Genomic DNA, 14,001 nt, shown 5'->3' on the forward strand with positions numbered 1-14,001 from the left:
GACTCCAGCACTTCCCTGGGCAGCCGTTCCAAGGCTGACAACCCTTTCCATTAAAATTTTTTTCCTAATATCCAATGTGAATCTCCCCTGGTGCAACTTGAGGCTGTTTCCTCTTGTGGAGAGACCCAATTCCCACCTGGCTACACCCTCTTGTCAGGGAGTTGTAGACAGCGATAAGGACCCCCTGAGCCACCTTTTCTCCAGGCTAAACACCCCCAACTCCCTCAGCCGCTCCGTATTTTGAGCTCCAGACCCTTCCTCAGCTCCACTGTCCTTCTCTGGATGCGTTCCAGCATCTCCATGTCTCTTGCAGTGAGGGGCCCAAAACAGCACAGGATTGAAGGTGCAGCCCCCTAGTGCCAATGACGAGCAGCATCACTGCCGTGCTCTCAGCCAGTACCTCAGTAAGCTCCCGACTGAATTTGAATAGTACGCTTTCACACATACAAGGGACACTGTCCTGTGAGTTTAAAAACCATTTATTTAAGTAAAATGTATGAATGTATTGAAGTGAGGGCTAGAAAAACAGTGTGAACATCTGGTGCATGGTAGTTCTTAGTTCAAAGCAGTATCATTTTAGGAAGCAGACAGTGTTTGCATATTCAAACAAACAGAAAAAGGCTTCATGCCAGTGCAGGTAGGTTTCAGGGGTGGGGAAGGAGAGGAAGATAGCTGCAAAGAAAAGGCTTCAGAAATCAAAAAACAAAGGCATGCTGCAAGTGCATTTCTTTTGAGGTCAGCAAATAAATGACTATGTTATGAAAATGCCGTTCATGTTCAAACTTTTAAAACAATCTGTTTTCTTCCATATTTTAATCATCCTCCACTTCCTCTTCTTCCTCTTCCTCTCCAGCTAAGGCTTCTTCCTGCGCAATCCTGAAAGCAATTTCCTCTTCCACAGTGGGGTCTACTGTCTCAGTGATTCCTGGCCCCCTAGGGTACTCTGCTTGTGCTGGCGGGGGCAGTGCGGGAGTGTGGCTTTCTGGACTGTATTTATGACCCCAGCCAAAGTAGATGTTGTCAAATTTCCTGAGGACAAGAAGTGAAAGATCACACATTCATCCCCTGACAAAATATTAGCAGAGACACTGTTGGGCATCCTTGCTCTGCTGCATGAAAAGTCACTGTGATGCAGATACCCTACAGCAGAAGAATTTTAAAGACAGCACCGCTTTTTAACTGCTCTCATGGTTATTAACACATCTTCTATTTAAAATGATGAAGTGTCACTGCACTGCACTGCAATACAACTCCAACTCCACAAGGGTAACAATGTGCCAGCCAGTGCCCTTCTAAAAGCACGTGGAGGAAATGACCATGTGTAGTGGAAACCGAACATCAGAACCACAGAAGGTACCTGGTTTTGTAAAAGGTCCCACAGACATGAGAATATGTATTTTAAATCAAGGACCGTGCTCACACACTAACTGGGCATTTACACCCAGTAACTTCATGCCAGCCTTTCCAATGATTATTTATTTTCAGTCTTAAATACATATTTACTGTTGCTGTGCACATTCAAGTGGCCTTCTCCATCAGTCTCTGGAATAGCTAGAATTCAGTCAATGAATTAATAATAAAGCAAGTCTGCCTGCATTAGTGAGGCACCTGCGTGTAGCACATACAGTCAGAGTGGACTCTCACCTGCCAGATGCAAAAGCATAAGCTCCAGGCCATCGGTTAGACTGCAGGATTGCAACAGAATATTGTGGGATCAGGTTTGTAGAAGCCTGAGCTGTCCAAGCAGGGATGTTTTTCATTCCTGGAGATAGTCAAACACACACTATTTATGAATAAATGGACCTAACGAGCCTCTACAAAATATTTAAGACTGAGCTACAAGAGTTGCACAGAATTCAAGCAAGGTTTATATTAAGTTGTGTGACAGAAGAGCCAGAAGTCAGAAACAGTAAGTGTAGGCACTGTTTTCAAACAGGTGGTTTGCATGTGTGGGTAGGTAGCACAGGAATGCTGATAGACTCCCCACATACAGAAAAAATTCAGTAGGAGCCCTGGTTCTTTTTTCAAGGACTTTTTATTATTTATGGATAACTTGTATAGCTATATTTCACCTTGATTAAAGAATGGAGAGCAGGAAAATAATCTAATATTGATGTAATCTAATATTCAGGCTCCCTTATTCCCATGATTTGCTGCAGTGATATGCTAAGATATCTAAATTCTTATAAAAATAATGTGTAACGGTGCATGTGTTACATATTAATTATTCTATTTATTTACACCTACACACTTCTCTTTTTTCCTAAAAAGACGGGACAAAATAGTTGAATGTATTTCATGTAGTGAGCTGTTCTGAACTTGGAATAACCTGAGAAGTCTAAGTTATTTTTTCCTTTTAATGTCAACAAGATGGTTACCTAGTAAACCTGATTATTTCAGTTTTAATGTCAATACTGTTAACCATTTTGCTTTTGAATGATTTTGTAAAATAATGTGTTTACCCTACAGAGGCAAACTATATTGCTCCAGGAAGTGTCAAGAGTTCTACAACTTCAAATATTTACTGCTAAATGGCAACATTCCTAGTGGCTCTCTATCAAAAACTTCATATTCCATGAAGAATACCTTCATCTTCAGAGATTAGAGTAAGAAGGGGTAGTCCTCTTTCTTCCTCTTGCTCTTCTCCCTCCTCCTCTTTTTCTTCCTCCTCTTCATCTTCTTCTTCTTCATTTTCCTCTGATTTTTGAGAAGGATTAATCCAAACACAGCGACCCTATAATTGATGTGGAAAAGTAATAAATACATGCAACAATCATTGAAAGAATGCAAGTTAAAACTAGTTAAAACAATTGGCTCAGACACACACACAGTTAAGGGACGGGGAGAAGAAAAATACATATTCCATAACTAGTATATTGTTAACAGAATATTGTATCCTCTTGGCAGAACGTTCCCCTCATTGCTTCCTCATCCCTGCTTACTATTTGAGAATAACCTTATACCTCTGTCATCAGCTTTTTGTCATTTTGTATTCTTCAGTTCCTGGCCAGTTTGGTTTATATCCTTGCTAGATTACCAGTTACTGCAAACTATGGACTTTACCCTTCCTTTTAAAATCTGCTTTGTTATTTAACCAGTCAGAGGAACATAACAGAATGTTCTTAAGATTCTAATGCATATAAATTTTATTTTTTACAACTATTGTTTTGCTGGTAGTAAGTTTAATTTCCTACCATTTGCTGTTATTTTACATTAGCATTCTTGAATTGGTAGACTGGCCATCAAACCATCCAGCAATGAAAATCAAATTAGTAATACCTCTTTCTAGCACTAGTCTGATAGAACATGTTTTAAAGTTTTTTCATTTGCATATTTCATATCAGAAAGTGTAAAACAGAAAATTACCCAGAAGAAAACACCAAGCAAGTTCCATTTAGCATACAACCATAAGCTATCTGCTTTTCAGCATCCTACCCAAGAAAAGAGAATTTTAAACATTTTTGTCAAGTCAGGATCTCAAAGCAGAAAACCTAATACAGAAGACTGCAAGAAATGATTGTTATCTATCAGGGCCTAACTCCATACTGTTATTTAAAGATAGGTTTCAATCTCAAGAACACATCACTGGAAAAAGTACTAAACCTAGAAGGTTCCTAAATACATGCATACATATTTATACATATATATACTTACATTTATATATATATACACACATACATAAAAATACATGGTATTTGTAAATATGTGCAAGGTAGTTACATATTATATACCATATAAAATGTATGTTTTATGTGTAAGATATTTGGGTATTACATATGATGTATTTTCTGTATAAAAATCTTCCAATGCAATACCATTTCTGGTGAGCAGTTTGCATGTGCAGGTGAGGAGTGTCACTCACATTCTGTAACTCTACGAGCACTGCAGCGGGAGTGCTCTCCAAGGCCCATGTGAGCTATGCTGGCACACACCTGCTTTAGAATGCCCTTTACATGGTGTGCCCACGTGGCGAGGGACTCCACCATTTCAATCACAGGGGGAGGCTCAAACTCGGGGTTTTCTTCATATTCATCTCCTTCTTCTTCTTCTTCTTCATCCTCATTTGCAAACTGGTAAAATCCAGTGGGAGAGACATGGGTTCCTGCTGAGATTCGAGCTATCTGTGCACGCAGGTAATTAGCCTCATTTCCGGGAAAAGGAGGAAAGCTCACAACAGGAGCATCCAGCCGACCAGTGAAGAACTTCTTGATTTTCCTGGCACAGACAATCTGGGCTGGTGTCACTGGAGGCAACTTCACCCAGGGTTTGCCTGGCTCATTACAGACAAAGTAGATATATTTATTAGTCCCAGTCCCATTTTCTTCTTTTGGGATCTCAGGTGGGGGTTTATAGGTGGACTTCGGTGGTTCAGCTTCCTTTTCTTTCTCCTCACCTTCTTCTTCAGCCTCACCCATCTCTTTCTCTCCTTCCGCAACAGTTTCCTCTTCTTCCTCTCCTGTTTCCTCCTCCTCTCCCCCTTCCCCTTCATGTAACTGTACTTCAGCTATAATATAGTTCATTTCCAGGCCCAAAATTTTGCCCCAGAAGCGACAGGTCTGGATTGGCTGAACATTAATTAGGTTTTTAAGGGAAAGGAATATGTAATAGGATTCGTCTTTGTCCAGGCCAATTCCAGCCTGCTCAAAATAAAAGGCTGTTTCCATCACATTTGGTAGAGAGGGCTGTCCCTAGGAAAGAAGATTCAGAGTTAGAGCTAAAGAATAGTATAATTATCTATTTCAAAAATTAAACATGTTATCTACTGAACATTATACTTCACTTTCCTGTAGTGCCACTCATCATCTCAGTGCTTTGCAGACATTCATTCACTACTTTTCTTACTGTCGTTTAGAAAAATTAAGTGTCTTTTAGTGGGAAAGAAAAGAACACAGATGAACTGCAGCTCTTAGAACACAGGATTTCAAAATTCAAACTCCTAATTATTGCAAAATAAGGAAAGTCAGCATTCTTACACAAGATCTACAAATGATTCAGCGCTAGAGCATGTCAGCTAAGAGGCCTTGATGCCTGCAGTGACACTGTATTGCCTTGTTGTAGATAATACAGGTTTTATATACTTAGGCACTAGACCAGCAACATTTCTCTAGGGTGGATGCTGTTCATTTGAAAACCTTGGCATACAGCTCCCCGCAGTCTTTTTTATACTGCCCCCTGCTCTTCCTGAAGTCCATTGTAAGTCCCCATCTGGCTTCAGTGGAAGCAGAACTAGGCCAATAATTAAGTATTTCCATTTGTTTTATCACCCGTCTCTCATTTAATGGGGGGTAGGTGATCATATAACACAGACAGAGTTATTACAAGTTGGACTTGACAGGATAGGGAATTTGGAAGAATTAGCACTAGTTTAATATGGAATTTCTTTGGATCTGACAGGTTTCTTGTATCAAAGCAAGATTGACAGGAGTATGAAAAATTAGTAATTCCTTTCTGAAATACCCTACCTTTATTTTCCATTTTCACCATCCTATACAGTTACTGTAAGATGCATAATAGGCTGTGGAAAAGATGAAGGATTATCTCTTCTGTTGTTGGTAGTTGTACTCTGCAATTGTAACATTTGAATATATACTGGTAACTTCATATGAAAATCAACATCTTGTTGATTGATTTCCCTTGGTTATTATAATTCTCATTTAAATTATAATTCTCATTATAAGAATTCTAATTTTTCCTTGGGTACAAATGCTTCTGCATATAAGCAACTGAATAATGAAAACCCATGCTTTAAGAAGTGGCTTTTCAATTGTATTAGTTCTTCATTAAAACCATATTTTGTTTCAGTTGGAGAAGGACAGACTGGAACCACAGCTGGAGCAGAAAGGATCACGAAATTCTGCATTCTCTATTTTACAGTAGCAGCTGTGCACAATATTGTCTACCTGGTATCAAGAACTATGGTCACTTTAGGTAAAGAAATGTCCCTTTTATATAAAGAAAAGAAACTTGGATGCAATATTCCGTGCTGAACTGTCATATGGGAGATGTTATAAACCTTACTTTCTGTTCATCACCTCTAGAACATCCCTGATAATAAAGGCTCAGGATATTAGATTTACTACAGGAAAAAAATCTCAACTAAGTAACCAGATGGGGTTTTTTCTTCAGAACTAGACATGGGACCAGCTCAGCTGTGAAGAGGGTACACGGTGCTGTGACTGCAATTATTTATATAATTATATAACAACATAGAGAGGCAGCACTACAGAAGAGACCACAACTTCCTCCCTTTCTCCTTTCCCTTCCCACCATCCATCCACCCCTTCCCTGGTATAACCGGTATCTGTTTCACTCCGATAATAACTCACTATCTCTTCATCTAGTTCTTCACGCTCTTCTTCACCGACTTCCTTGACGAACAAAGCTTTACACTTTTCTGCAGCTTCAAATGTTGGAAGAATCAGATGTTCATCTCGAAGAGTGTCCATTTTTTTCCGAAACTGAGCCCACTTCACATCCTTGCTGATATCCTCAATTATGTCTACTGTATTTGCGGGCTGTTCATCCAGGATCTTTGTTAGTATGTTAGCAAAATGATCATATCTGTCATATAAATGTAAATATTGTTGGCTTACTATACAAAAGTCTTAGAATATTATGCTTTTAGTAACAAAAGTAAAGGCTAATCATCTGTATCTTTGGAGAAATCATAGGAATAGTTAAAAGAAAGGAGATCATGGAGCATTAAGAGAAATTAGAGCTAAAACTAGTCTGATTATACTTAGGAGCATTCCCATCTTCCATTTCTAGTATATACCCCATCTATCTATGAGCTGAAACTGAATTTAAACTTACTCTTAATCAAATCAATTTCTTTTTGAACTCTCTATAAAATTCCATTAGGAATTTTGGTTCTGAAAGATGTTGGACACACACAAGTATCACTAGTGATGAAATATTGCATGTATAACATTATCCCATTCGATTTATACTTCCCTTTGTCCTTTTACTAATTTTCCCTCCACTCATATTTCCTACCCTTTTTGACTGTGATCCTTTTTCAGACTTACAAGTTCAGGCCAGATCTTGTGCTAGTCTTTAGTAAATAGGCTTTTGCATTCTTGACTGCCAGCATCCGGGCTTGGGGATCGGGTATCTGATCCTCATATGGGCTGTATCCGGGCTGATCAAGACCGTAACCTGGTTCGTGTGGCTGATAAGGGCCATGCCCATGTTCATAGGCATCTTTTGGTTCCTGTGAAGGCTCTAATCCCGGTGACTGGTCCATGCTGTGCCTTGCCCCCGGTGCTTTGGGAGCCTTGTCCCGGCGCGTCTCTGGCTGATGTTTAGTTGCGGCACCCGCAGCCGGTCAGCGGCTTGCGCTGCTCGCCGTGGGCGGCCGAGGTGTTGAACTGGGCGCTGTGCCTGACGCCGTGCTTGTCCGGCTGCACGGGTCGGTCTGGCCGACAGTTCCCCTTTGGTCCTGTGCTTGGTGGGGGCCCGGGTGCGGCTGAGAGATGCCTCTGCTCTGTCCTCGTGGGTGCTCAGATCCTCGCCTTCTCTCCCGGTATTCCCAGGAGCCGGTCCCGGTTCCGACGGCTGGGGCTGATGAGGGTCTCCGAAGGCGGCTGCCCGGGGCCCCGGTGGGGAGCGTGGGCCCTGTGTCCGGCCCACAGGCGGGCTCGCTCCTGCCCTTCCCGCGGGCCGGCCTGGAGCGGGGGCTCGCTCGGTGCCCGGGGTGCGGCCCGGCCCGGCCCGGGTCAGCGCGAGGCCCCTCAGCAGCAACGGCGGCGGCGGGCGGGGCGTCGCCGGGGGAACGCGGCCGCGGATAGGGAGGCACGGCAGCCCCAGTGACCCGCCCCAGCTGCCACTCCCCTTGCCAGGGGGGCTTTTGAGCCCTTCTTTACTATTTCCAGCGGTACCCACGGGGTGGCGGTGAAAGGAAAGTGTTTGGGGCTGGGCTGGACGGCGTCCTGAACAGCCTGGTCCCGTGAAGGGCGTCCCTGCTCATGGCACCAGGTGAGAAGTAGATGATGTCTACTGTCCCTTCCAACCCAAACCAGTCCTGTTCTGTGAAACCGTGAAATGCTGTTAATGCTTTTCCTTGAACGTTTGTGGTGTGAGAGTCTTTCAGACATCTGCTGAGAGCAGAAGAGTGGGTCTTCAAAAGTTTAATCATGTTTTATAAGGTCTTTAATTTGCCTTCATTGCTTTCATGTTGATCTTAGTGGGGCTGTTCATAAAGTACAAAATTTTTTCTTTTAAGAGAAGAAAAATACGGTACAATATGAAATTCGCTTAAAAGTATTCTATTCACAGAACAGAAAGGGGAAAAAAACCCAAGCAGATGTAAGTTAAGTTGAAATGAAGGTGCTTGAGTAGAAAGCAGTTTTATCATGCAATGCTGTCAGTGTTAATAAGAGAATTACAGAATCTGCTGAGCTGGAAGTGACCCATGAGGATCATCAAGTCCAACTCTTGGCCCTGCACAGGACACCCCAAGAGTCACACCCTGTGCCTGAGAGCATTGTCCAAATGCTTTGTGAACTCAGACAGGCTGGTGCTGTGACCACTGTCCTGGAGAGCCTGTTCCAGTGCCCATCCACCCCTCTGGGTGAAAAACCTTTTCTTGATATCTGACCTAAACCTCCCCTGACTCAGCTTCATGCTTTTTCCTCAATTCCTGTCACAGGTCGAGAAAGTGATGAATTAAGGAGACAGGTGGCCATAATGTGAGTAACTTTCCTTTGCAACAGTACTCAAACACTAAATTGTTTAAAGATGTGGTGTTATTTCCCATTATCCTACTCTGATTCCATTGGTAAAGGATTCAGTCTATTTCTCCAAGTCGAGTCTGTTTTGCCTGTGACAGTAATAGGTGAATGATCTTCCTGTTGTGTTTTTTCTCCCCCCCTCCAGTTTAAAAGAGGGAGTGATAGAAAATCAACTTTGGGAGGCACCTGGCATCCAGCCAGGGTGAAACCAGTACAGTGCTGTAAAAATCTCAGCAAAATACCTTATTAAAGTTGTAAGCTTTTTAAAATAAAATAGTGCAATACCTGAACTGTAAAACATACTTCTCTGTCATTGATGGATCAGCTAATGTAAGTTTTAAAAAGTTTATTTTGGATATTTATTAGAAGCAGCCAGAAAAAAATTATCAAATAGGTATGGCAAACTTCTGTCAAGTTCCAAGAGAGTAAATTCTAGAAGTATTATTGAGGAATCTGACCCATTCTGAAGGAGCAGCAAAATGTATGTCTCCACATCCTTAACAGGTGGAGCATTTATATAAAGAATAAAAAAGTTTCTGCATTGTGTTCCTATAATTCCAACAAGTAAGACGTTATCATAAAAAATGTTAGTTCTGCTGGGTGTCTACTTGTAGAAGTTTTTTATTGATCTTTGCAAGGATCGTGCCCAGGTTCGTTTTGCAGAACTAACACATTGGCTGCAGAGGGCGATACAGTACTTGCAAATTATGTGTGGATTCCTTTTTATTTGATTTCCATATCTCATATTTGGAGGGAAAACTTGTTTAGTAATTCACTTCTATTAAAACTATTTGAACTAAGTTATCTTTCTGTTTGTGCGTTGAGTGAAGCAGCAGCTCAAGAAAGAGCGAGTGCTTTGTCTTTTCAATTTTATTCAGCAAAGAAAGAAAACTAAGGGCACTTATATTGCAGTTGTTTAAGTTAGGACACATGTAATATGTGCAGGGGCTCAGGACAGGAGGAGGTTTCAGCAAGGCGCTATGATGGCCTTTTGTTGATACAGAAAAATAGGAAATGGATATGTGCAATATTGCAGCATAATGATACTCTGATCATTGTCAGTAGCATGGGTTAATTAGCTGAACAGTAAATTAAATATTAATGTTTTCCCCTTCCAAAGGAGGTACGTTAATGGTTTGTATTGTCTCTGCTGTGGCCAGGTAGCCATGGTTTCTTGTCCTGTGGAATCAATTCTGCTTTTCAGTAGCCTTCTTTTTTTTTAGACTAAACTCCTGCCTATTATTGACTTTGAAATGGAGATCCAAGATGATACAAAATGTTGCACATAGAACTGGACATCTACTGCATTTCTATAGAGTTTCATTAGTAAATTTTGAGCATGTGAATTTTGCACTGGGAAGGGAGTGACAGGCAATGTGAATAAAGCTTCTCTTTTCAGCTGATAATCCTATACTCTGTTGATTTCTTTGCAAACAAGTATTGAATTGGAAAGCCCAGATTCAGGCCCCAGGTGTGTCTTCCTAGAAGACAGCCTTCATGTCGAGACCAATAAGTAGCACCTGTAACTACTGAGGTGAAACTGGTCTATTCAGTGTAGCTGGCAAGGCAAATTTAACTTAATTCCAGCCTATACAATAGGAAGCAGCTGCTGTTGCTTTCTGCTCGGAGCTCGTTCCATCAAGTAGTTGCAGGTGTGCTGGCAGTTCACTTAAGAGGAGGGCATAGGTAGTAGGTTCTTGTTGGATTTCCTATGGCATAGGTTTCAAACTGCATGCTGTGGTTAAGACTTAAGTGCCTGAGTGTCAGAAGGTGATCTTTAGGTTTTCCTTTACAATATGTTTATGGATTAAATATTTACGCTTGCCCTGACTACTTCCAAATGATTTCAAGAGGAAAGGTACTTGGAAAGTGCAGATTCTATCTTGTTACCTTTGTTAATTCTTGTTAAAAGACTATTAACTACATAACTACTTTTCCATCTCTTTTTTGTAAATATGTTTATTTCAGAAGCTAGTGACATTTGTTTCTCTCACAGTTCCAAAAAACCCTCATGCAATTTCTATGCTTGGTTAAACATACAGCAAATATGTTTAATTGTGTAAAGTTTCCTCTTTTATTCCTTTTTTTAACCCAAAGAGGATCAAGATGTATTTCTGCATCACTTTCAGGATATAGTTTTCCTTCTGATCCAAATTCTTCTTTGTATGTTACTTTTGATAGTAATTTCCTGCTAAATATCTACGGAACTTCTTGTATATATAAAAGTAAATATTATTCCCTGAATTTTAACTGTTTATTGTGCAGAGAGGAATAGATACTCATACAAGTTCTCCTTAAAATATGGCAGTCTTTTTTCTGTTGGTGCCAAGGTTTTCACTGAGTCATACTGCAGGCATGCATCTTTCTTCTCCCATAGGGAGATTGAATCTTTCCTCTTCTTTGGGCTATATGCTGAAGTCAAACTGTATTCCTCAGATGGTCATACACAATAGATCAGCATTGGTAGTCTGTGATGCTTTTCTGTATGAGGCAATATTACTGAAAAGCTGAGAGACCATCATCCTGCTGTGGGGGGCTGATAGGAAATGCATACGGTGCTCTGAAGAAAGTAATAATGATTTCTGGAAATCTAGTGCTGGCTTTTGCTCATATTGAAGTCAGCAGGAGCTTTGCTACTGACTTCTGTGAGAGTGAGATTAGGTCCTTTGTCATTTCATTTTCGTGTTTTGACATAGGCGAGGATATATGCTGGGAGACAAACTGATTTTAATTCTGACTTATGGTGGAGAGTTTCTGTGGTTAAGGCCGAGTGCGACTTTGCATCCTGATGTGTGAATTCTGTATTTTACATTCCCTGAGTTCAGAAAATCACCATGACTAACAGGTAATGGTGCAGTGGCAGCAGCATTGGCATAGACCAGTAAAATTTCAAGGGGGTAAAAATTTTTTTATCACCTGGTAATCTGAGTTCTAATGCTTTATCGTAAACTAAGCTTTTGTTCAAACTGTGTTATTATGGTGACATGGTGAGGATTTTTCTTAGGAGAAGTGCAGGAAACTTAAGCTGATAGTTTTTTTGACTCTGGAATATAATGTCTTTGTGTATGTGATTTCTATTAATGAAGGTGGTGGTATTTCCTTGGCTTTGGTCACTGGCTAAAAATTACACTGGACAGCACAATTAGTGCTTCCTGGGTGCTGTATCTCTAATTTATAATGATTTTCACTGATGTTGGTATACCATTTCTTACCTGCCAGTACCATCAGAGTGTGGTAGGTTTTGATACTTATGGGAAGAAAGCTGAATTTTCTGGCAAAGAGGGTGTGGGTTGGGTTAGGTGAGGGGAGGTTTTTTTCATTATGGAAATTCTTGGGGATTTTGTTTCAGTGAAGAGTCAATTAAATGACAGTTGAAATGGAGCAATGATTTATTGTCATTACAGGGAGGTTCATTTTTTACTTTGCAGATCTGGAACTTTTGCTGTATTTCTGAGAGTGATCTTTTATATTTATTAGACAAGGTTTTATTCTTGCACAAAGCTGAGCAAGTGCAATTACTTCAAGATGATTAAAAATTTCAGTCCTTATTTTGCTTTTCCCTAGCTGTATGTGTCCTAACACTTTCATTGTAGAGAGAATGGATTCTTTCATTTTTCCCTCTACTATGGTAAGCTCTCTAGTCTGCAGCAGTGGTGAAAAACAGGGTATAATGATTCAGCAGTATTTTACCAAAACTATCTAAATCATAAGGAAATAGAGAACCAGTTCTGACACTTTCCCCTTTTAAGTAGTTAGGAGAAGGATAGAAGCCTATTCTTTGCTATTTATCAAATATTTATAATAAATATTCTAAACCCAAAATCCTTCAGAAGTGTAGATGGAATTGTTTCCATTAGAAACTAGAATTGGCTGGGGGGCTTTCTGGAACTTAAGGATATGTAGAAGAGGTTTAAGTATTTCACTAGCATTAGTCATACATATTAGTTCAACGTAATTCTATACAGGAGGAGCTTGCTATGTTAGACTCCATGAATATGAAATTGTACTCAAAAATCCATTTTTTATATTGCAGTCCTGTCAGGAAATTCATGCTACTGAATATGACTTTAAAAAATGCAACTTTTCAGGCTGTGTTCTTTTTCAACAACACCCAATCAAGTTGTCCTGTATTATGGTGCTTTGACTGTGTAATATGTAATAATGGACATGTTTGAGGATAGCAGTCTACTCAAAATAATGTGTTTAAATTGTATCCACTGAGTTAATAATGGAACTGTGTTCTTAATTTGAAATAATACTTGAAGTGTAATGGGGAAGTAAGCCTATGAAGCTCACTTTGATTTCCAATAAAGAGAAATCCATCTCTATCCTGGAGATTTCATGAAATGCCATTAGATCAATCATTTTCTCTGGAAATAATTTCTATAAGTTCAAACACTATTTCATTGTAAATTTGATGTCGATATTCAGTATCAGTTGTTGCAGACAATTTTCCCATTTTCTTTTTTCCAGACATGTAGAACTTCCTGTAAACAATCTTTCCCTAGTAACAAACATGCTCACTTGAAAACAGATTTTGTTTTCTTCTTTCTTTTCCTTCTTTTTATGTTGGCTAGAGCTTTTATTTTCAGTTAGTTGTTTAGTCATGTCCTTTTTCCTCCTTTATGAAAAGCACAAGATAAACAAAGCAAAAATTTGCATCAGTGTTCAAAATACTTTATTTAGGGGAAGTAAACAGGTGAAGTGTCTCAGAGATATATTTCTCCTTATTTTAGATCAACAACTTGGCAATATCTTGACTTTCCATCCTGTTTTACATATAAATAAGCTTTCTGTAGAAAATATGCTATGAATTTAGATAGTACAATGGATTCTAGTAATCTGTGGTTTTCTTGCAAAATATTTATAGAACCATTCTAAACAGTATCTTGCTCACCTCCATTTGAAACTTGCTTCCATCTATGCTTTGTTGATGAAAACAGCTACTTTAGCTATCAGTGTTAATAAGTGTTCAAAGCATTCATATTAAACTGTAAATTTTTTGCATCCCTTTGTGAAAATGTGAAAAAATATTGTTTCCATGTAAGAAAATGTAAGAGCATCTTGAAAGGTGCCCTTAAGTATGTAAAACTTCAGGGCTATAACATTTCACTTATAGCAGTCTGGAGTGAGGTTGAGAACTCTGACTCTTAGAGTTAATATGCATGGGGTAGAATGCTTGAAATTTAAAAAGACATTATAATCCATGCATTGAGCAAGGATTGCTGAAGTGAATCATCTGGTAATTCTGCCATCATGTGCTACAATT

The 14,001-nt window shown here is 39.8% G+C and overlaps 1 protein-coding gene across 1 annotated transcript; it reads right to left on the reverse strand.

The window, feature by feature from the left end:
- Positions 1-463: 463 nt before the first annotated feature.
- Positions 464-7,710, reverse strand: LOC121675027 (radial spoke head protein 4 homolog A-like). The gene is made up of 6 exons (XM_042049984.1): positions 7,029-7,710; positions 6,327-6,561; positions 3,933-4,688; positions 2,587-2,734; positions 1,645-1,762; positions 464-1,029 (listed from the first exon to the last, which is right to left on the reverse strand). The coding sequence occupies exons 1-6, from the start codon at positions 7,244-7,246 to the stop codon at positions 813-815; spliced, it is 1,692 nt and encodes a 563-aa protein (XP_041905918.1). The 5' UTR covers positions 7,247-7,710; the 3' UTR covers positions 464-812.
- Between the last annotated feature and the right edge of the window lie 6,291 nt (positions 7,711-14,001).

This window comes from Corvus kubaryi, unplaced genomic scaffold (genome assembly GCF_017639235.1).
Source record: "Corvus kubaryi isolate FWS band 111438036 unplaced genomic scaffold, C.kubaryi_AGA036_p1.0 71, whole genome shotgun sequence".
Lineage (NCBI taxonomy): Eukaryota > Metazoa > Chordata > Aves > Passeriformes > Corvidae > Corvus > Corvus kubaryi.